General features: G+C 42.9%; 1 protein-coding gene across 5 annotated transcripts in view; it reads right to left on the bottom strand.

Moving 5' to 3' along the window:
* The window catches only part of ANKFY1 (ankyrin repeat and FYVE domain containing 1), a 70,050-nt gene extending 45,629 nt beyond the window's left edge, over nucleotides 1-24,421 (bottom strand). For 2 of the 5 annotated variants that reach the window (XM_004012576.5, XM_012185520.4), the window contains exons 1-3: nucleotides 24,392-24,421; nucleotides 8,341-8,533; nucleotides 4,123-4,241 (exon numbers count right to left, since the gene is read on the bottom strand). In XM_004012576.5, the coding sequence (XP_004012625.2) occupies nucleotides 4,123-4,241; nucleotides 8,341-8,533; nucleotides 24,392-24,401 (322 nt within the window). In that variant the 5' untranslated portion in view covers nucleotides 24,402-24,421. Of the gene's footprint in view, nucleotides 1-4,122; nucleotides 4,242-8,340; nucleotides 8,536-9,766 lie in introns of those variants that run through there. The other 3 variants (XM_060395325.1, XM_042255541.2, XM_012185522.5) reach the window with 2 other exon arrangements.
* Nucleotides 24,422-24,972: the final 551 nt, after the last annotated feature.

Raw genomic sequence — 24,972 nt, forward strand, 5'->3', positions numbered from 1 at the left:
CCAGCAATTCCACTTCTGGTATACTCGAACTGAAAGCAGGATCTTGAAGAGAGATCTATTCACTGCAAAGATTATTTACAGTAGCCACTAGATAGAAGCATATATGGTTAACCAATAAGATGGGCATAAACAGTAGTTACCGCAAAGTGTTATCCTAAAGATAAAAGAGTTAACACTGTAAACTACCACCACATGGTAACCGCTACAGAAAAATTTGCTATGATTATTATCAGAACAGACTCTTTAAACTAACACACAAGACGAATTTAGCATAACCAGAGATTAGAGGGAAAAACACAAAAGCCATGTTAGGATGGAGTCAGGGGACACGACCACAGATAAAACAGATCACCTGAAGCTCTAAGATAATCTCAGGGTAGGGGGGCAGATCTCAGCTGTTGGCAGGAGGCCACAAGGCCATCTGAGTGTCCTCATGACACAGCAGCTAACCTCTCCCAAAGTGAGCAATCCACAAGGCAGAGCAAGAAAGACGTCACAATGCCTTCTAAGATGTATCTCTGAAGTAACATGTTATTATTTACAAGCTCAGTCGGCCTGTACCTAAGAGGAGGGGAATCAGGATCCACCTGGGAAGGGAGGAATATCAGATAATTTAAACTACCATGGATATCAACAAAATACTGAAACCAAACAACCTGGAACCAGGAGTTCTCACTCTCTCTAACAGATATTGCTGAATTTCTCTTGAAAACGGGAACTACCACTGTCCCGTGAGTTTGCTTGAGCACCTTAGCGTGCCTGAGCACAGAGTCTGGGACCCTACGCTCCTTTCACAACACAGTGCGACCCCCCAGGTCCGTGTTCAGTGTGCAGTTTTCCTGACTGGACTGAAAAGGAGGGACGATGCTTTCTGGTTTTGGAACAGCTTGACAGAACCCAGAACACATTCCAGGAAAGCTGAATGACTCACCATAAACACTCATGCCAGGGAACCATAAGATCTCTGCTGGAGGAGGCATGCAAGAAACTCTAGCTTCACAACAGCTATTCTATGGCACTGGAACTGCTCAGTGTCAGCTGCTACTGCTGAAGTGACAGAGGGAGGCTATAAACAAACCACTGAGCCTGAAGCAGACTGCTTTACTTCCTAAAGAAGTAAATAGCGTGCATCAAGATTTGTTGTACCATGTCGCGCTAACGGTTATATCCTTTCTCTTCCCAGCTGATCAGTCAGTATCTTTATAAATGTATCTTTATATATAAAATAATCAAGAAACACAAAGCAAATTCATACCTTTTAAAGCTTCATATTTTGTAACAATGTGAGATTTACAGAACAGGTGTAGAGTTCCCATGTGCCCTCCACTGATCATCCCCTAACATCAGCATCTAGCATAACCAGGGCACAATGATTACAACCAGGCGGTTAGGACTGATACAATACTATTAACCAATTACAGACCTTTACAAACTTTGCCAATTATCCCAATAATGTCCTTTTATGGTCCAGAATCCAACTGAGGGTTCCACCTTGAATTTTATTATCATATCTCCTAAATCTCCTCCAAAATATAACAATTTCTAAGTCTTATCTTGTCTTTCATGACCTTGCCAGTAATTCTGTGAAATGTTACTCAACTTGGGTTAATCTGATGCTTTCTCACAATTAGATTGAGGTCATGCATTTCTGGCAAGAATCTTATAGAAGTGACTGTGACTTTGTCACTGGGTCAGATCAAGTACACATTTTACTTCTTCGAACAAGGTATGATTTAAGAAAATTTTCATTACGTCCAAATACCTTTTAAACACTTGGTATATAATGCCTATTGTATATTCCTCAACATGGGCTAAAATTCTTAAAACAATTAACAGAATTAAAGTTGTGCTGGGACATCCTTGGTGGTCCAGTGGCTAAGACTCTGTGCTCCCAATGCAAGGGGCATGGTTTGGATCCCTGGTCAGGGAACCAGATCCCACATGCTACATACAACTATAGATCCTGTAGGCCACAACTAAGACCTGGTACAATAAGGTAAACAAATTAATTTTAATTACAAAAGAATTTCAAACGAAAATGTGAGGCTTAGGATGTCAATCTAAGAATGTAAGTACCATGCAAACAGGAATTTAACTTTATTCACTGTTATATCCCTAGTACCTCGCAAAGTGCCTGCCACTGAGCATTTGTGATATTAATGGAATAATTATGAAGAAACAGAACATCAGTAGATCCATAAGATGATTTTACCAAACCCACGAGTGGGGAGAAGGTTCAACCATTTAAAACACAGCTTTTACCCTATTTATACACTTGTTTACAAGAGCCTATTTCCAACCTCCCTCAGTTGCAGGCGGCCACGGGCAGTAGTGCTTCCAGGTGTCACGTAACACACAGGCTTGTTAGGCAGTTTCAGCTGCTGTGAGTCCAACTTTAGGCAATCACACCCATGCCCATCCAGGCAACTCCGCAGGGCTCGGGGCGAGACACACAAACCTGAGCAGGTCCACGGGTGCCGCCACCTCCTTGGAGCCCTTCAAGTGAAGTGAAAGTCGCTCAGTCGTGTCCAACTCTTTGCAACCCCATGGATTATACAGTCCATGGAATTCTCCAGGTCAGAATACTGGAGTGCGTAGCCTTTCCCTTCTCCAGGGGATCGTCCCAACTTAGGGATCGAACCCAGGTCTCCCCACATTGCAGGTGGATTCTTGACCAGCTAAGCCACAAGGGAAGCCCAAGAATACTGGAGTGGGTAGCCTATCCCTTCTCCAGCAGATCTTCCTGACCCAGGAATCAAACCAGGGTTTCCTGCACTGCAGGTGTATTCTTTACCAACTGAGCTATCAGGGAAGCCCTGGAACCCTTCAAAGATAAACTTTATAAAGGAAAGTAAAGATGCCGTAAGTTCTACCACAGATATCTTAGTAGGTGCCTGATTTACCAAAGCCACCAAAAATTTTGGCTCTGCAGCTGCTCATTCCTCTAAGCAAACCTTATAGCAGGGATCAACCATGGCAACCAATTTTTTGAACAAAGACATAATTCAGCAGACTTTTCACACAGCCAATCACTTCTGCAAGTAACTCATATCTTAATGTGTGTGTATGCTCCTTACCATATGGTATCAGTCTTTTGATTATTATTTTCTTTAAATATGAAAGTATAACACATTTCAGAGAAGGCAATGACAACCCACTCTAGTACTCTTGCCTGGAAAATCCCATGGATGGAGGAGCCTGGTAGACTGCAGTCCATGGGGTCACAAAGAGTCGGACATGACTGAGTGACTTCACTTTCACTTTTCACTTTCATGCATTGGAGAAGGAAATGGCAACCTACTCCACTGTTCTTGCCTGGAGAATCCCAGGGATGGCGGAGCCTGGTGAGCTGCCGTCTCTGAGGTCGCACAGAGTCGGACACGACTGAAGCGACTTAGCAGCAGCAGCAGCATAACACATTTACAGGAGACTTGTAATTCTCTTGATTATTAACAGCAGAATTAAATTTAAAATTTGCTCTTTTGTAGCAGCAGTTAGGCAAATACTAAGTGAAAATGTAATTCTGAAGTGAACTTTTGAAAGTGATGTTTTTAAGTTTACTTAACCACCATATTTACCCAAATTCTACAAAATATATGTGCCACAAAAACAGTAACATTAAACAGTTTAAGCACTTAAATTCTGAAGATAGCTGGTCATCCTTTGATTGTAAAGAAAGAATATTCTTATTTTTTGCAGTAACTGTTACCTCTGAATTCAGTTCTTACAGACCAGGAAAAGTATTTTGGCAGCTAGGGTTAAACTGTAACCAGCTGAACAATAGCAGGACTTTCTCTTATTGGAAACAAATTTTTTTTCTACATATGCTCTCATATTTATAACATACTACTATATGAAAAGTTATATGGAGAGATATTATTTTATAAATTATAAGAATACTGTAGTTCCTCAAATATTTATGATTTTTTAGCCAGATATTAAACAGAAGTGTCCACAAAGTACTACCTAATGACTATTTAACTAGTTTATGGTCACCACCAATTCATGAGAGAAGCAGTCTATTTCCGCTAAGCCACAAATATCTCAAAGTGGCACATCATAACCTTCTGTCAAGTGCTCATGTGCCGGGAGTTTTGAGTCCCCAGCCACTCAGAGGCTCACCTGACAGGTCCAACTCCTCGGTGGAAGACAAACTGGCCAGACTCCAGCTGTCACTGCGGGCCGCCAGGACAAACTTGTGGGCGTTGATGCGCCTGCTCCCAACCTTTATCTTCAAGTCACTGATGAAGAAAAATACCCACAGGTATAAAAAGAAAGACTATCATTCTAACTAGGTATAGCTGGAATTCACAGCTAATCAGTATGTGAGTACTGACTGACCAACATTCATCTGTGAAAGAAAGAAAAAAAATCACAGCAAAATATATGTCTATGCTAGCACTGATAGGTCATATTTATAATGCATTGCTAGACATGTTTACCAGAGAAGGCAATGGCACCCCACTCTAGTACTCTTGCTTGGAAAATCCCATGGACGGAGGAGCCTGGTAGGCTGCAGTCCATGGGGTCGCTAAGAGTCGGGCATGACTGAGCGACTTCACTTTCACTTTTCACTTTCATGCATTGGAGAAGGAAATGGCAACCTACTCCAGTATTCTTGCCTGGAGAATCCCAGGGACAGAGGAGCCTAGTGGGCTGCCATCTGTGGGGTCGCACAGAGTCGGACATGACTGAAGCGACTTAGCAGCAGCAGCAGCAGCAGCAGACATGTTTCCTATTTCTAACTTCTAGCTTTTAGTTCACATGGGATACTATGCTTTCAAAGACATTCCCTAATGTCACCCCCATGATGGTGCAGCCTACAAGTTACAAAGGATGACTAATATTCATATAAAGAGTAGAAGAGGTTTTATGTAGAAAAAAATCAAGATAAATCGTCAGGGAGAAATAGACTAGAAGACTAAAGACTGTGATAAGAGCTCTCAGCCTACCGTGCTATGATGCTCCACACTGTATTAATGTTTAAGCAAGGTTAATCCAAAAACTATAAAGAAATTAGCTTTGATAAAACAATCAAGAATATGAAACATGAAACCCAATATCTGGACTCCTGTTCTCATCAGAAACACTCAGACCTAGTATTGGCCATTTTTTAACTCAACCATTTATAAAGAAAAGGGGGTGAGGTATCTTTTCTTCAAACATGTTTCCATATATATGACATATCATTAAGTGAAAAGAGCTTTCCAAATAGTTATTCATGCTTAACTCTGAAATGTCAGATGTCAAGGTAGGAGAGCATCTGGGCAGTTAACAAACACCTAAGGATGACCCACTAGGCTGACAGAAGCATGTGCCATATGGCTAGCTGGCAGCAATCCACAGTCACCCATCGTCATCTCCTTGCTTGTATTTGTGAGGCTTTTCACTTGCATATTTCCCTTGAAAATAACTTGTTAGGTTTGGAAAGCCTTTAGAAACTAAATACATAAAAACTATTATGTATGAGAAAAGGAAGAAGAAAAAAATTTTTACACAGATTAACTCATGCGCTTAAAAGGAGACACAAACAAGAATATGGTTTCAATACGATGCTTGATGCAGACACATTTTGCTCCACAAAAGCAACCTCTAGAACATACATTATAATTATGTGAGCATATCGACAATTCCAGTTCTATTAAAGAACCAACCAAGCTGCAACGAATTATCTTAGATTAAAAGAATAGGGTATTTATTAATACTGTTAACATGGAACACTATTCATAAAGAACAGAACTGACATTCTATTTAAAGCAGAACATAAAACTGTCTCATATCATATCCTGTGATAACGTTTTAAAAATATAACAAAAACAAAGCACAAATAACTTTTAAACTCTGAATGTACTTACAAAGTATTACATTCTAAGAATGTAAATGAACAGTCACTGCTTACTATTTCTACCACGTATCTTGAGTTTAGCCACAAAATTATAAAAATGAATGTTTCTATAAAATTCCTACTATTATTCATGAATGTCAAGTCAAAGTTTTCTTTTATAGTCTAATATCCCAAAGAGATGGAGAAGGAAATGGCAACCCACTCCAGTACTGCTGCCTGGGAAATCCCATGGTCAGAGAGGAGACTGGTGAGCTACAGTCCATGAGGGTTGCAAGAGTCAGACACTAAACAACAATCCCAAAGAGAAATAAATATAAGAATTTCACTAATAATCTCTAATAGTAATAATTTTTAAAAACATAATTCAAAAATGGAAACTTGGGACAGGTCAAGTCTTTGAAGACTCTATGCAGAAACAACTGGGAGGCTAGCAATTTTGTAAAGTTTTTCATTCTAGTCATTTAAAGGCATTTCCTTTTAAAATGTGGATACAAGGATGTTGTCACTGGAGAGGAAGCATGAAGAGCTTGTTGCTAGAGTGTCTTAAACACTTAGACAGGAAAAATTATGTTTGGTTGTAAATAACTACAAAGCAACTAACACTTTCACTTTCAACCATCATTTTTAAGTATCTTATGGGACAAAGCCTTCTCCCCTGAACTTTAGCTAAGAAGTGCACCTATTTCTTCCACATTGCTCAATTTAAAAATTTAACACTAACTCTCCAATTACTCTACTAAAATGCACATAAAAACACTATTTAAACTCTTCAACAAAACACATGTTCATGGGACAAAAGGTTTTTTTTTTATCCCTTATCTTGGTAAAAGAGAATCTGCTTTAGAAATTTATATTCTACTTTCAGTTATTCCATTTCAAAAGCTCAGTCCTCTTCAAAGTCTCCATTCCCCATCTGATCACTGTTTGTAGATAACAAAGGCATTCAGCCTTCTTTCGATAAAAGGACAGGTTTTAGAAGCGGAAGAGAGACCCACTAGAACCCTGGGACCGTACCACAGCTGACCAGGTAAAAAGTTGCCAGAAGAGGAAACTGCCCAGTCTCATTCCCACTGTCTCCTAGAAGGACTGCAGTGTAAGAGTGCAGTCAACTGCTACGTAATAGGGAAAGTAAATAGTGGGAATTCTAACGGGAAAGAGCCCTGGACAGTGAGAGAGCTGTGTTGGCTTCCTGGAGCCAGGGAGAACAAAGTTTTCACTTATCCATGGGAAAAAGAGGAGAAGGAAAAAAAGAGAGAGAGACAGTGACCTATATTTTACAAGTAGCTACATCCATTAGATTTAAAGAAAGGGCTGTCCTTTACTCAGAGTGTGTAATTCTCATTTTTCGGTATTCAGTTTTTCTTTTCTTTTAGAAATGATTAAGATGGTAGATGGCAGTTCTGGATTTTGATCTATTTTAAATGTCTTATTTCCACATTTTACTAAATCATCTATTCCATCTTGCCTCTCCGGTAGGCAAATCCTTCCTGGCACATTCATGTCCTTGTCTCTTTCCCACAACTGCAGCCATCATCCCAGGTCAGTCCTTCATCACTTCCGGCCTGATTCTGCTCTTGTTCTCTCTATAATCTCGCCTACATGATGTTACCAGGCTAATCTGCCTGAAACACCACTTTATGACATTCCTGTAAACTTGGAAACCCTGTTTCACACTTCCTAAAGGATCAAGTCCGATATCCTCACCTTGGCATCCCAATGCAACCCACCCTACCCTTCCCACCACTCCAGGGCTCCTCTGCATGGATATGTACCCTAAAATGCCCCCTCCTCTAAATCCTCCACACATTCCCATCTGTGAGTCTGTTCTCAGCCACTCCCTCTACTAGTGACATTACTGTCTTTATTAAATCCTACTCAGCCTTTAACATTTACCATAAAACTCACTTATAACAGTAGCTTAAAAACTGAGCACTTACTATATGCCAGACACTGTTTATCTAAGTGCTCAAACAGTATTTATTAATTTAATCAACACAATAACTCTAGCTTAGTTCAGTCGCTCAGTCGTGTCCAACTCTGTGTGACCCCATAGACTGCAGCACACCAGGCCTCCCTGACCATCACCAACTCCTGGAGTTTACTCATATTCTTTGAAGTCAGTGATGCCATCCAACCATCTCATCTCAATAACCCTGAGGTAAATAGTATTCTTATCCCCATTTTACAGATTAGGAGCCTAAGGCTCATCACATAGCTCCAGTTCACGTAGCCAGTAAGTGGCCAGCTGAATTGTGTGACCCCAAAGTCCACCCTCAACCATCATGCTACACTAACCAGTAGCTCCAAGAGGCCTTCTTGACCAGCCCAAGAGAAGGTGACTTCTCCTCCCTTGAATCCCTGAACTTGCAAGCTAATTCCTATCTGTACCAGGGATGCAATCACCAGGACACCCATAATCTGTGCTGAAGATAAGCAGAAAACAAGAGAGAAAGCCAAAGGATTTGCTTCCCCAAACTGGCCCCATGTCAGCTCACCTATACTGCTCCTGCTCGTACAGGTCGGCCACGATTGCCAGCAGGCGGCTGATGAAGGACTCATTGCTGCTTTCTTTCTTTGCTTGCGCAGCTAGAAGAGTGCATCTCTTCTCTGTCTCTGCCAATTTCCTCTGCAGCTTGACGTACTCTTGTCGGAGAAGCATCAAGTGCTTCTCCAACTTGGCCACCTCCTCTGCAAGGAAGACAAAGAGTCAAGTTTACCACGCTAGGTGTAAACAGACAGCACGCACTCATCCCTCATCCCACAGCCAGGATGGGATGACCAAAATGACCACAGCTGACGCTTCAACAACACGGTTTGAACTGCGTGGGTTTACTTAACACAGGGATATTTTCCAGTAGTAAACACTATACAGCAGGGGCCCCAAAGCAACTCCACCTGAGATGGAGCTGATGTAACAATAGAAATAAAGTGCACAATAAATGTAATGCGCTTGAATCATCTGGAAACTCTCCCCCACCCCTCAGTCCATGGAGAAGCTGTTATCCTTGAAACTGGTCCCTGGTGCCATAAAGGTTGGGGACAGCTGTGACACCATCTGCAGTTGGTTGAATCCGAAGAATCAAGGTCACGGAGGGCTCTAAGTTACATGCGGATTTTCCACTCTGCCGGAAGGTAAGGCAGAGTTTCTAGCCACTGATACTGTCCAAGGGTCAACTGTAGTCACATGATGTTCCTATTCTTACTGATACTCCTACAAGACCAAGAATGGTGTTGTTCAGGGTGCCATCACAGTGCAAGGATTTCTTCTCAATTTCCCTGAAGATCAGTTTTCAAACCGCTAGCAGGAATTAGTAACTTCTACATGTCACATCCTGTTTTACAAGTTTTCTGTGAATTCTCACGGTGACCCCATGGGGCAGGTACTATTATGACTAGCCACTTTACAGAGGAGGGCACGGGGTACAGAGAAGTTAAGAATTTGTCCAAGGTCACGAAGCTGGTGAGACGTGTGGGGCTGGGACAACGGCCCAGGCATTCAGTGGCGTAGCAGCCACTCTCCCACACTACCTGACCCCTGCCCTCCCTCGGGAAGGCTCAGGGCAGTCAACCATTCAGATGGAAGCAGTTCACATCCCAAAGGTGTGCTGGGGCAGACCCTAAAGGTTGAAAACCACTGTTTTTGACTCATTCAACATTTACCGAGTATCTGTGAGGGGCCTGATAGTACAGTACTTAAGCAAAATCAGACATATCTTTCCTCAGAGCTTTTAGTTACTGGGGAAGTAAACGTTTATAATTATAACAACTGCAACAACTAAATGAAAAACTACAACTCAGATCAGTACTAGAAAGAACAGAGCTCTGAGAACCTATAATGACATTTTTTTAAAAAAGAAATTTAACTTAGGACATTAGGGGAGGCTTCTCTGAGGAAGCAAAGTCCAGAAACTTGTCTCTTACCTGCAGTTTTGGTGGGGATTCAGGCAATCATGCATAAATCATATCCGTGGAACCACAATGCTGCTGTGGTCATCCTCTGGGCCACAGAACATTCACTCCTCTACTCCCCACCACAAAAACTCCAAATCTGGACACAGCCCTCAGGGCCATCTCCTACCTTCCTGGACAACGTCTTGAGAAAACTGAGCAACTACCAACAATCCCCACTGTACCAAAAGCGACTCCCATCTACCCCTGCCTTCTCAGAGACTGCAGCTCCCTCCCATGCAAGCTTACGCACTCCTCCTCTGCTCCAAACCCTTCACTCTCCCCAGGTCCTTTGCTTTATCATCAACCGCTCCAGCTCCAGCAACTTCAATCTCTTTCAGCGGGAACCCTCTCATCAGTACGAACAGAGGCCTAGGCCTCTATCAACAGCGAAACGAAACTCTCCTTTCACACATCTGACCACCTCTGCCCTTCCGTCTCTAGCTACCACACACATTTCCTCACACACTATCACCCTGCCATCCCCTCCGCCTCCACTACCCCCTTGAAGCCCCTCTCACTGATGACTTCCTAATTGCCAAATCTAAGACACTTGCCAGTGGTTCTCCTCTCAGCACAGGACACTCCTGTCCATCCTGCTTTTTGCTTCTTTCAACAACCACCGTGCCACCTTCTCTCCAATCCCGGCGCTCTGTCACTTTCACACACTTCTCTGCACATCCCTCCAAACCCTCCACCACTGATACTCCCCAGGAGGTCTACCCTTGGCCTTCTCAACTGTGCCACCTTCCAAGGCAGCTATATCAGAGCCTTGGTCTGTGGTTAAAACCAAAATCTAGCATCAGTGATCCGTAGACCCTTATCTCTATGCAGATCTCTCTTCTTAGCTTCAAGGAAATTGCTCCTCTTTGTATGGTCCCTGTATTAATAAATGACACACCATCTATTCCAGTTATCTGCAGAAGAAATGTGGGAGTCACCTTGGATGTCTCCCACTCACTCGTATGGCTCCAACCCTAAGCCAGCTCAAAAAGAGATGCTTCCATTCAAAAAACAAGAGTAAGTGGCACATGAGAGTGAAGTTATTATGCAACTATTAACGTTTTCCAAGACATATGTAACACTAAATACACACATTCAAATTATAGGTAACAGAAAAAATAAGGCTGGGAAACTAAATATATTTTATAATTTCAATTTTATTATAAACATTCAAATATATGAGGAACAGAATGACAAATACCACAAAATATCAGGTTTGTTTTCTTCTCTGCACTTTCTTGCGCATTTCAGGTATTCTATAACAAATGTGCTCTGCCTTCATAGTTCAGAGAAGGCAATGGCACCCCACTCCAGTGCTCTTGCCTGGAAAATCCCATGGACAGAGGAGCCTGGTAGGCTGCAGTCCATGGGGTCGCAAACAGTCAGGACACAACTGAGCGACTTCACTTTCGCTTTTCACTTTCATGCACTGGAAAAGGAAATGGCAACCCACTCCAGTATTGTTGCCTGGAGAATCCCAGAGACAGGAGCCTAGTGGGCTGCCGTCTGTGGGGTCGCACTGAGTCGGACACGACTGAAGCGACTTAGCAGCAGCAGGAGTCAAAAAACTAGATATTATCTCAGGTGTAAATCAGCATTCCTGGGCAAATAAAGTAGAAGGCACTTGCAAGATGAAAATTTGCTTATAGCTGGTGATCACTGTGCTTATGTGTTATGTATCAGATGAGAATTCCTATAACTAATTTTTTTCAAAATACTGCAATTTATTTAGCCTACTAATATTTAAGCCAAATATTGCTTAAAAAAAAAAAAAACACCCACTGGCTAAAAGAAAACAGTACTTACAATGATCCTATCGTAATATTTTTCAAATCTTAGCATTTATAACCACAAAACTCCTTTGGCAGGACTCATATCTACACTTCTACTCTGGTGTGACAAATTTACAGGTCACTGGTTTTGAAGAGTTATTTATAGTTACTCACACTAAAGAGCCAAGAAATTGCAATCATTTACCTGAAATGGAGATGCACAAAGCAGTAAGTTCGTGTGATTTTATAAAATGTATACTTATTTTTCCTACAGAGAAAGATATGAAGTTGATGGCCTCTTTAAAGAAAAACTGGCACTGATTTTCTAGATGTGGGTAACAGAAAATGTTAAAGGACATATGAATTTAGGAGTAACATCAAATTTTGTCCAAAAGTTGCTGTCACTCGGAGCAAAATGAATCTATGGAGTCATGATAATGCTTCTCTTGGGAGGAACGGCAGGAGAGTGGTAACTGGGAGAGCACAGCAGGGGTGCCCTCTAGGAGGTAAGATTATTTTTTTGTTATTAACTCAGTGGTGGTTACATTTTAAATACGCACATTCAAATTATAAATAATTTTTATTGTGGTAATTCATTGGGCTCATGCTTTGAACTTCTTTGCATGTATCTTATGCATCAATTAAGTTTAAAAAAAACTGATATATACACTTGTAGTAGCTTCTGGAGTTGCAAGTGATGGGACTATAAATCCGTTTAGTAACTAGCTATGGGGACCATGGGCTCAGACCACCTCTCTCAGCTTCAGTTTCTTTATATGTAAAATAAGAGGGGGGATCTTCTACTCGGTGCTGCTGTGAAAATTAAATAAAATTACTATAACTGGCACATGCGTGCAAAATTGTCAGCATTTCCTCCACACCCCTTTTATGCTTTCCACAATTACATAATTATTGGTTGAATAATTTAAACTACTGTAACTATTTACACAACATTTTTTTGAGTCATGGAAAACAGAATGAGTTTCAAATTTTTATTGACCAAGGAATTAAGACTGATCAATTAAAATCACAGCAAATCAATAGGACCTCATCAGAAAGATAAGGTGATGAACAAAAGGAAAAACAGGAATGGAAAAACACTGCTAAATAATGAACGAGCTATCAAGGCTTTAAATACTTCATCACCTCATATAACAAGTCTGCACTGACAATTCCCAAACCAAAGAGTAAAGCCTAACATGCTTTTAAAACTCGTCATTAGGGAATTCCCTTGTGGTCCTGGGGTTAGGACTCGGTACTTTCGCTGCCATGGCCTGGGTTCAATCCCTGATCAGGGAACCAAGATCCTGCAAGCCATACAACAAGGCAAAAAAAAAAAAAAAACCCTTCATTATTATTAATTTGGAACAAGCGCAAGTTAGTTAGGCTGTATCTTAAAAAAAAAAAAAAAAGCTCTCCAGGAGGCAACTCCTAACCTGCCACAGGAAAAAGTCAGTCAATGTCTATCACTGATCCATCTAGAAATGGCAATACTACCCCTTAGAGGTCAACAGAGAAGAGGGGAAAGTAGTCTGGGAAGTGGGTTCTGAGGGATGGCAAATTTTTATTTCTTAAGCCTTGTAATATTACTTGAGTTTTAAATCGATGTGCACTTAGGAAGCAAATATATTATTTTATACAAATTTTAAAGATTATGGAAAACAATTAAACTATGAGGGAAAGTAAATAATTTTCTAATACCCAAGTGTAAGGGTTTTTACACATCACAAAACTTTAGGAAAGGAAGGAACCTACAGACCACTTCTGGCTCAATTCCCAGACAATGAACTGAGGAGCACAAAGGGGACAGGCCCGTGACCCCTACCCACTTCCAGCCTCAGACTGCTCTTGAGGACATTACTCCCAGACTGGCTGCGTAAGAATCACACGGGCAATCTGAACTAGACAGAGAGCACCCAAATTCAGCAGAGCTGGAGCGCGATCACCGGAAATGTACAGGGCTTTTCAGATGACCCCAGGTATGGGGATGACTGGCCTGGAGAAAAAGCTCAGCCCCCAGGTCACACACAGTTAGACTGCTCTGGGAATACTACTGTTTAGATAGAAGATCAACAGAACTGCAATTTTTTGTGTGTTCATTCATCAGCTTATCCAGAGATTTGCAACTCTTAAGAAGGCAACTGTATAACCTAGCAGTTCATTGAAAATTTATAAAGTGCCAGTGTGAAAGTAAAGAAAACCATCTTGGCACACGTTTTTCACAAAGTTGCTGGGTAATGGAGAAGACAGGCAATTAAAAAAGACAAGCTGAAAACCTGAAAGCACTCTGACAAGGGATACAAACACGGCAAGACCACCTGGCCTTAAGGCAGTGCAAGGAAAGACATCTCAGACATGGCGTTTCACCCCCCAAAATTTAAATAAAGCCTGTCAGTGTCTGCAGCATACTACGACCAGAAAATATAAGGAAAAGGCTTCAATGATTTACCTTCTCGGTCAGATTTTCCTTTTAAATCAGGTTTGTGGGCTAGGCACAACACTAGGCTCCAGGAGAAAAACAAATCATTAGAAAGCAAGACCTACCCTTGCCCTCCATAAAAGTCACCGCCAAGAAGGCCTGCAAGTCACCTGCCTCTGCCTAAGTCAATTTAATGGGTAACAAGAGGACACCTTATCTTGCTAGTTGAAACAGGTGGCTATAGTCACATCTTACTTGCCCAAGAGACAGCTGCTAAGTTTTCACAGGGGTTGCCTGTGGCTATGGATTGCAGATTTTTCTTCCCTGAAGCAAACTGAACCTATTAACCTTGGTTTCAACTACACCTTATTCTAGCCAACCTTTTGCTCTAGAGTCCCAAAATCCACCAACACTATAGCAACCATAAATATTCTGCATTTCCGTTTCACTTAAACTATCATTCTTATGGAAGATCAGCAGTTGCCCCTTGAAGTTTTTAAAAAGGGCAGTTTAATTTGTACATTTTCCAAATAATATAGCACCAAAGTAGTGCCAACGGAGAAGGCAATGGCACCCCACTTCAGTACTCTTGCCTGGAAAATCCCATGGACAGAGGAGCCTGGTAGGCTGCAGTCCATTGGGTCGCTAAGAGTTGGACACAACTGAGCGACTTCACTTTCACTTTTCACTTTCATGCACTGGAGAAGGAAACAGCAACCCACTCCAGTGCTTTTGCCTGGAGAATCCCAGGGACAGGGGAGCCTGGTGGGCTGACGTCTATGGGGTCGCACAGAGTCGGACACGGCTCTGTGTCTGACTTAGCAGCAGCGGCAGTGCTAAATATAGAATCTATATAAAACATAGAAGTAGTGTCTACAGGAACTCACAAACAGGACGGACAAGAATGAAACTAACAGTCACAAAGAATCTGGATATTGATTCATGGGGGGGGGTACTATTAGGACATTTGCCTCAGAGAGTAGAAAGTTACAAATTCCAACCCTTAAAGATCATAAAAGTTCTATTTCAAAAATGTTAAGGAATCTTTGCAAATTCCTCTGGATACCAGTTCAGTTCAGTCGCTCAGTCGTGTCTGACTCTTTGTGACCCCATGAATTGCAGCACGCCAGGCCTCTCTGTCCATCACCAACTCCCGGAGTTCACTCAAACTCACGTCCATCGAGTCGGTGATGCCATCCAGCCATCCTCTGTCATCCCCCTCTCCTCCTGCCCCCAATCCCTCCAGCATCACAGTCTTTTCAATGAGTCAACTCTTCGCATGAGGTGGCCAAAGTATTGGAGTTTCAGCTTTAGCATCATTCCTTCCAAAGAAATCCCAGGACTGATCTCCTTTAGAATGAACTGGTTGGATCTCCTTGCAGTCCAAGAGACTCTCAAGAGTCTTCTCCAACACCACAGTTCAAAAGCATCAATTCTTCGGCGCTCAGCTTTCTTCACAGTCCAACTCTCATATCCATACATGACCACTGGAGAAACCATAGCCTTGACCAGACGGACCTTTGTTGGCAAAGTAATGTCTCTGCTTTTGAATATGCTATCTAGGTTGGTCAGTTACAAACAGGTAAATCCAAAATCTACAGCAATATCCCTAGTAGCTCTCAGAATTACTGACACAAATTTCTACCTGCAGCCTTGACCCTAACACTTGTTTCAGTCAACAGTTCCCTAACAATGTGTGTGTGTGTGTGTGTGTGAAGTTTCTCAGTCGTGTCCGACTCCTTGTGACCCCATGGACTGCAGCCCACCTGGCTCCTCTGTCCACGGGATTCTCCAGGCAAGAATACTGGAGTGGGTTGCCATTTCCTTCTTCAGGAGATCTTCCCGACCCAGGGATTGAACCTGGGTCTCCCACATTGTAGGCAGATGCTTTACCGTTTGAGCCACCAGGGAAGTCTGAGACATAAACTACAAAGGTTATGATCAGAGAAGAGGTGAGATAAAAGGAAGGTGTTTGGATACAGGCTCTCATTCATGAAATCATAGCTGCTCCGTCTTGCATCTTTTGCAGGAGAAAACCCTGATCACAAGTGCACTGTACTGCAAATGCGTCGCCGCCTCCTGATATAATCAAGCAGTACCCATGGCTGAGATAGTATTCTGTGGCATCGTGTCTGCTTGCAAATAGCAAGCAAATGTGTCCTTGAAGTACCAGCAAGCTGCAAAGCTCTTACAGGAAGAAGTATACAATTATCATTCTGAATAATAATGGAGAACCTACAGCTCAGTGCCCTGGTGAGGGGGCACAGGCTCTGGAGTCAGATCCCAGCCCCAGCACTTTCTAGTTGTCATTCCTCAGGCAAACGCCTCCTTCTCCACCTAGGTTAAGTATGTAAACATAAACAAGGACCTTAGAAGCACACCAGCCCTGCAGTAAGAGGTCAGTACATGCGCGCTATTGTTCTGAGTCTGAGAGAGGCAACATGATTTGCCCTTAAGACAGTGTGCTCTGGAGCCTCACTCGCCTGGACTGCAACCCAGGCCCGAGCAGTGGATTTCCTAGCAGTGTGACCTTGGCAAGTCACTTCTTTCTGCGCTTCTGTTTTCACAGGTGGAAAGTAGCAATAATAACAGTATCTGAGAGTCCTGTCGAGGAGTAATTAAGATGTATTAAACTATTCACAACAGTGTCTAGTTTAAAGGTTTACTAGGACAGGGAGGCCTGGCGTGCTGCGATTCATGGGGTCGCAAAGAGACGGACACGACTGAGCGACTGAACTGAACTGAAACACTTCTGTATCAAGTGACTAATTTTCAGCTGTGGCTTCTTTTTTCTCTTTCTCCAACTTTCCCTGTGAAAAATAAGCCTAGACATTTAAACAATACATAAACCTACAGTTTCACCAGAAGAGCTATACTAAGTATCAGTGAAGAATATCAGTACTTGTATCACAATTTCATTGTTTTTTTTTTTTCCCCAAATAATACCCATTTACTCTTCACCAGTGCAGTTGGAGGTCAGATATTTTGATGCGTTCTCTGGTAATTCATCACTCCTCACCTAACCAAAGATGCCTGGGACAAAAAGAAAATCTACATTCACTAGGAGTACCCTAAAAAAAGAGACCAACATCAACTGCTATACATACATACATATATATATATATATATTTTTTTTTTTTTTTTTTTTTTTTTTTTAATCAGCAAGTCACAGGACAGAAAAGGAACCAACAAAGTTTCTTATAAGACTCTTCCTTCTAGGTCAGGAGTTGGCAAACTTTTTCAGTGAAGGGCCAGGTAGTAAATATTTCAGGCTTCAGGGTTAAAGCACATCAGTGGTTACCAGAGGTCAGGGGAATGGGAATGCAAGGGAGTTCGAGGAAATTATTTTAAGATTATAAAAATGTTCTACATCATGGTTTAAGATCTTAAGCCAACAAAGCTCATGCTCATCCCACTGTGCCATTCTACCTATTTTCAGTCTCAACGTCAGGACATCAAACAAAAAGTTATTATTAATTCACTGACTTAGGAATTGAATGTTCTTCCCATTCCCTACCTTAAATGTGACTTCTACTCCCTGCCTACTCCAATTCTAGCCCACAGTGTATTCATTAAATCCTTTTAGATGAACAAAACCCCGGTATTTCCTTTGTCTACATTTCTATAGTTCTTTCCAGCCCCCAATTTTCACATTGAATTAGTGTTCTTTGTGTAATTCTGTAATTACTAAATGACTTTCTCCCTACTCTGCTTTAACTATGTCCATTAGATAAAAGAAAAACGACTGTAAAACTGGTAACATCTCATTTTGAGAACTACAAAAATAATTTTGTTTCAGTCTTCTACATAACAATATTTCATTAAAGCACATATCATATTCCCAGAGAAAACTATCTTCCTTGCTGGCATCATAAGGAACATAAAAGTCCTCGCAGGTAATGAATTACTACCACAACTACTTTCCTAATCGTGTCATATTACAGATGTAATTTTTCTTTCACTAGATTACTAGCACTAACTATAGTGCTAATTCTAAGAAAACTGTTTAACAGAAAAGAAATAAGTGGATGTATTTACTGTTGAAATTCAAGTTCACAAAATACCCTAATGAAAAGAGGAAGGGAGGGAGTTCCCTAGTGGCCTAGTGGTTAGGATCCCAGCCTTTCACCACTGTACCGGGGTTCAACCTCTGGTCAGGGAAGTGAGATCCCGTAAGCCACAAGGCACGTGCGAGAAAGAAGAAAAGAGGAAGGGTTAGACAGCAATAGCATCTTGAGGAGAGTACAAAGGAATAGCAAGATACCTCTGCCAGTCTGTATCCTCCCAGTTCGCACACACAGACACAGACAAAAAGTTTGGACATAATAAAAACAGGGTGGTGCTAAAAGATATTTCATATTTTGACTTTTCACCCTTTAAAAAGTCTAGCAATTCTGTTACAACTCAAAGGCTTTAACAAAGTCGAAAAGCCATTATTTAACAAAAGTTGATTTAAAAAAATCCTTTTACTTCATTTACAAATAACTCCTACTACTGAAGACTTCTTAGTTAGGAAAGATGACCTAATTTTATGTATGTATATGTGCACATATTATATACATGCACATAGTTATATTTGTTTTAAAAAATGATTTAGTAAAATCCTCTTCTATTCAATAGTGATTCAAATTGAAAAAAAATTGTTTGCGGGATATACTGATTTTTACTGAAGCTGATGCATAAATCTTGAATTTTCAGAAGCTTCCCAGGTGATTCTAATATGCAGGGTTCTCCAGGTTGAGAACCACTAGAATGACAGCAGAAAGGAAACATATGTGAGAGCTTTATAAGACCCACAGGATTTGGTGTTGACTACAGAGTTAGAGGGACTTCCCACGTGATGTGAGTGGTAAAGAAGCCGCCTGTCAATGCAGGAGATGAAAAGAGACGTGGGTTGGATCCCTGGGTTGGGAAGATCCCCCCGGAGGAGGGCATGGCAACCCACGCCAATATTCTTGCCTGGAGAATCCCATGGACAGAGGAGCCTGGCAGGCTATAGTCCATAGGGTCACAAAGTCAGATACAACTGAAGTGACTTAGTACACACACACACATGCACAGAGCTGGGGGAAGTCAAAAGTAGAGACATAACTTTCAAAGCAATGATTTTTTCAGTAGCCATGTATGGATGTGAGAGCTGGACCATAAAGAATTCTGAGCGCTGAAGAACTGATGCTTTGGAACTGTGGTGTTGGAGAAGACTCGAGAGTCCCTTGGATTGGAAGATCAAGCCAGTCAATCCTAAAGGAAATCAACACTGAATATTCACTGGAAGGACTTATGCTGAAGCTCCAATACTTTGGCCACTTGATGCAAAGAACTGACTCACTGGAAAAGACCCTGATGCTGGGAAAGACTGAGGGCAGGAGAAGGGGATGGCAGAGAATGAGATGGTTGGATGGCATCACCGACTTGAGTTTGAGCAAGCTCCGGGAGTTGGTAAGGGACTGGAACACTGCAGTCAGGCTTGCTGCAGTCCGGCTTGCTGCAGTCCATGGAGTTGCAAAGAGTCGGACACAACTGAGTGACTGAACAACAACAGGGATGATCACTAGGTTACTGACCTTCAGCGTTCAGCTGGACAGTGGTACGACTCATCATCAATGCAAAGGAGAAAACTCAGTAAACTATAAAGTACAATATGAGAAACTTTTCCTTCCCCTCTTGGCTGCACTGACTGTGTGTTGCTCACTCTGTCATCCCCAGCATAGCTGCGTGTGTGTGTGTGCGTGTGTGTGTGTGTGCGTGTGTGTGTGTGTGTGCGTGTGTGTGTGTGTGTGTGTGTGTGTGCTGTGTGTTCAGTCATGTCTGATTCTTTGCAAACACCAGGGTCCTCTGTCCATGGAATTTTCCATAAAATACTTTTTTCCTGATTGTGATTCAACTGATGAGACTTGTCTACAAGTCAGTGGTGTGACTTACACATTTTTCAAAACCTCACTCTATAGCACTGATCAGAGGTAGAGCTGGCTGCATAAGAAATACTCAACAAATACTAGCTCATTAGCTAATTTTCACACAAACACCAGTCTGACTGGAAATACTTCCAACTGCTTGCTAAGCCATAATCCTCTAAAGGTATACTGGGCATGGCGAAATCTGTCCACAACTGAGGTAAAGATATTTGTTCTCAAATCTGTTCCTTCTCTTCCTGTCAACAGCCCAGCCATTATCTGAGTCACCCAGACAAGAGCCCTTGAGTCATCTTTGATTTCACCCTCTTGTCAACATGCAAACAGGTTCCAACAGCCCTATGCTTTATGCCATCTATAGTGAATGTCTCTCATATCAGTCCTCACCAATGGCCCTTCTTACCAAAGGACTCGTCATCAATTACTACAGTCTGTTCCGACCTCCCTCCCTCCCAAATCCATCCTCTACATTATAGCCTTTTTCCCTCGCCTCAGACAATTCTAGTCATGCCACTACCTTGGCAGATACCTTTTAGTAGCCTTACCCCATGGCCCACAGAGTAAAATCTAAATACTTATTTAACCAATCCCTTCCTAATCTGGCCTGTCACATACTTTTCCAACCTCAGATCCTGCTATTTCTTCCACTGAGAATTGTGACCTCTTCCCAACCCATGTCCAAAAGAGGCCTATTTTCCAAAGCCCAGCCCAGAGAAGCCCAGCTTATCTCCTGCAGTACAGGCTCCCCCCGACACCCCAAACACTGCCCCCACCACTCTTCTAAAACATCTCTTCCCAGCCTGAGTATCATAAGCACTTTTCACGTTCTATCCTACAATGCAATTTCTAACACACATACTCTTCATCTTCTTTCCTGGACTGCTGCATTCCCTATGAAAAGGCTCTAGGTCTGGCTCTTCTTTTGTACTTCTCCCTCCACCCCCACTCCATGCTCCTCCCATCCTCCACCCTACAGTGTCTTACTTACTAGGTGGAGTTCAATAAATACCATAAGTCTCAGGCCTACTAAGATTTAACGAGAGAGAGACTGTGTGGCAGGTCAAAATGTCTGGCACTGTGATAAAAGGGTTCTTGAGACACTATTTCTTTTGAGATAGAGATGATCCCCCTTTCAAAGCTGAGGAAACCGAGACTGAGAGCAATTCACTGTGATCACAGCTTAGTAAAACTAGGATTCAAACCCATGTCCACCTGCGGAGATTGAGGTCTTAAATACTGCGCGACTGCTAAGACTAAACTGGGCTGGATGAAAAGTAGGTTAGGCAGCTCCCAGCAGCCTGATGTTAGTATCAGATAATAATATCAGAGCACATTAATACCTGGACGAGGCAGCTTACCGGACAAGAGACTAAGGATGTATCCAGACAACTTTTCATTTTTTAGATTTTATGTATTTATTCATTGTGGCCAAGGCACACAGCTTGTAGGATCTCAGTTCCTCAACGAGGGACTGAACCATGACCCTCAGCAATGAAAGTGAGCAGTCCTAACCACCAGACCGCCAGGGAATCCCCAGCAACTCTTCTTGATGTCTGGTAAATGACATTCAATAATTTATCCATTCCTTCAACCACAGGCATGATTCTAAGTTGGGAGATACAGCAGTGAACAAAATAGAAAAAGTCTCTGCCCTTGTAGAGGTTCATATTCCAGCAAGGGAATTAAAAGACAAACAAAATCTAGGGACAATCTCTAAAGAGGTGAGAACTGAACAGACACCTGAGTGAATAAAAGTCGACTGGCTATATGGAGAAACTGAGGAAGACTGTTTAAGACCAAGGGAACTGCAGGACAAAGATACTGCAGTAGAAGCATGCTAGGAATGTACGGAGAATAGCAAGGACGTTAGTGTGGCAAAAGCCTCGTGAATAAATTAAGAAATAAGGTAACAGCGTTAACCAGCAGTCAGACTGTTGGGACCTGAAGGTCACTGGAAGGCTTTGGAATAAGATCGCTGAGAGCCACAGAAGTGGGGAGAGCATGTGGAAGGTAGGTGTACTGCAAAGAATGAGAGAGACATGATCTGATTTATGTTTTAAAGGGAACCCTGGAAACAGTAAAAATAGGTTGTGGGGAAACAAAATGAGGGAGAAAAAGTAAAAGCAGGAAGACCAAGTTGGAGGGACTTTTCCAGGTGATGAAGGACACTTTGATTAGCAGGATAGCTTCAGGGAAGTAGAGTGGAAATTGAAATTAATTTTAGGACTTTACTTAAATATATACAGTAAAAGCAATATCCATGGATGGATGGAAGGAAAGAAGCTTGGTTTCTACACGAGTCCCACTAAGAAGTTACCGTATAGGTCAGTCTAGGCAGGTTGTGTTTACTATTTCTAAGTGCCATTTCCCACAGGCTCACACACTTGCATCACCAAACGAAAACCATTATCAGGGAGGTTCCCATAGAGTGTGCTTACAGAGCATCCAATTGTTACATGACATGGATTTTTTGCTATTTGCTTATATTTAAATGAGTATTTCTAAACAAGCATAGCCAGCTGGATAAATTCTGATTAAAGTACAAGCAGCATTAGACAAGTTAACACCCGGGCAAAACACTGTCCAGCTAATCTTTCCTTCCTGAACATAACAAGCACCCTCAGTTTAAAGAGGTAACTGGATTAGAATGATCCACTCAGAATCTTCCCAAAATTCGAAACACTGTTTCCAAAAAGCTTAAATCAGAACACAGAGAAGGAAACTGGAACACAGAAAAGACAATAAAAACTGTCAAGTCAGAACCTCCTGACTATGCCTACCTATCTGTACTCCCTTGCCAATTTAACCCTGAAAGGATGCTTTGTTTAAGGTGTGTTCTCCAGGAGCTGGATGTCTCTCAAGGTTACCCTAACACAAATCTCAAGGCACCTGCAGGATTACGGATCAGCATATTCAGCTAGCAGGAGCTCCTCAAGCTGGAATCAGACTGGCAGACACAGCAGGTGCTCAGGAAAAATGCTGAATGAAAAACCAGCTGCTCTCTACAACTTCAATCTCAGTAATGTACTCCCAAAACATTCAACTTCTGTAACTGATGTAAAGGTGCTAGACAACATCACCCCACCTAAAGCCTTCCTGAACCTTTCCACTCCAACTCACTGCTCTGGGCAATAAGCTCCATTTCACTGGCTGCCCACTGTGTTAAAACAATATTAAACAACACTCTGATTTACCCAAAAAACTAGCTTCAAGGGATGCCTTAGCTTTCTTTCTATTCCTCTTAATCCTGCTCTGTTTTCATACAATATTTATCTGATGTTTCCCCCACAGCGGGTATAGCTTGGCAGAAAGAGCAGACCAACAGGGGGTACTGGTCCTGGGTATCTCTAGAACTCTGGCCTCAATTCCTTTATCTGTAAAGTGCAAATGACACCCATGTCAGGCCTCCTTCACAAGGCTGTTTCCAAGTCTAATCAAATGAGAAAAGCCTGCAAACTGTCAGGTGCTGCCCAAAGAGAAGATTCAAGTAAAGATGGGTTCAGACAAAGCTTAGCTCAAAATCAATAGGCGAGGCGGGAGCACCAGCCTATTGCATCCATACGCAATCATTTAGTCAAAGAAGCAGTCTTTTCCTCCAATAATGGGATGAACATGAGAAGCACACTAGCCAGGTCCGACAGCATCACTTTAGGGTCCCTGGCAGGTAACTCCCATCTCTGGGTCTTCTTTCCCCCAAGCTGTACAAGGTTTTGACAACGAAGGATTCTAATACTCCTACGTTAAGGCAGACAGAATGGGAGAGGCCAAACTGCCTTTACCTGCAGCGTCATAAAGAAAGCAGCAGAAAGCAGGTAAGGATAGGACTGAGAGGCAAAGGAGCCGAGGTCTACTTTAGCACATCTTTTAGGAACAGCGTGACCTTGGCCAACTACTCTACCTAGCAAACCCCCTCCTCCTGTCCACATCTCTAAACGTGGGGAAAGAACCCCAGCCGACCCGAATCTCTCGGGGCTGCTGGGAAGCCCAGAGCCTACAGCGCCCGCCCGTCTGGCGCGCCGGCCAGTGACAGCCCTGGCTCACCCCCACCCTCACGCCGGGAAGAGTCCCAGGCTCTTCCACAGGCAAGGGATGTACCCCTTCCGGATGCGGGACCTGCCAGGACAGCAGTTTCGATTTCCTTAGGAGAAGTGTTACTTCCCCAGCCATCCCAGCGCCGCTGGTAATCAAAGGAGCCTCCCCGAAGGCCCTCGGGATCCCAGCAGCTGCACTCAGTCCCGGCACGCGACCTAGTGACCGGCTCCGGACCCCGCAGCGGTCCCCTGGGGTCGGGGACGCCGGGAGGGGCGTTGCCATAGGAATAGCGCTCGAGACCCCCGCCCGAGGCGCCCGGCAGAGGCTGGACAGGAAGGCTCGCGAGACCCGCTGTGCCCCATGCGACCATGCCCGGTCGTTCCCTCTCAGGGCTGCTTGGCCCAGCCAGCAGCGCCCCCACAGCTCCGCGCCTTCCCGCGCGGGTCCACAAAAACCCTACCTTCCGCCATGTCGGGCCCGGCCCTGCCTCAGCCTCGCGAGATGTGCACCGCTCAACTGGAGCGGCGCGTAACGGAGGCCCTCAAGTCTCGCGAGAGTCATGGAGGCCAGACAAGGGGAGGAGTCGAGACGAGGTAAGAGCAGTGAATGAAAGTACAGGGGGTAGTTGCTTAGGAACTGAAATTCTGGCTCTCTACTCCTAGTGGTTTTGAGGCTTTGGACTTATCACATCCTGACTAGGCTCTATCATATTCCACACCCTAGGGAGGGGACTGAAAAAGATGAGCGCAGCGAGCATGGACTACCCTTTGGGAACATATGGCCGCGAGAGGGTCGAGAAAGGGGTTTTCTTTGGTTTTAGGTGTTTGTAAAGATGTGAGAGGCTGAGAGAAAACCGAAAGAGACGGAAAAGCTAATGAAGTTCAAGGTCCTTGGGGAGGCAAGATGCCCTGCAGGAATTTAGGGGAAGTGATGATCTGTAGATTTCAGGCAAGTCCGTGTTTTCTACCAAGACATTAGAATACAAGAATGTGCTTGCGGATAGATGTGAAAGAGGGGGAAGAGATAAGGAGATTGCTTGAT

The sequence above is a fragment of the Ovis aries genome, chromosome 11 (assembly GCF_016772045.2).
Source record: "Ovis aries strain OAR_USU_Benz2616 breed Rambouillet chromosome 11, ARS-UI_Ramb_v3.0, whole genome shotgun sequence".
Classification (NCBI taxonomy): Eukaryota; Metazoa; Chordata; class Mammalia; order Artiodactyla; family Bovidae; genus Ovis; species Ovis aries.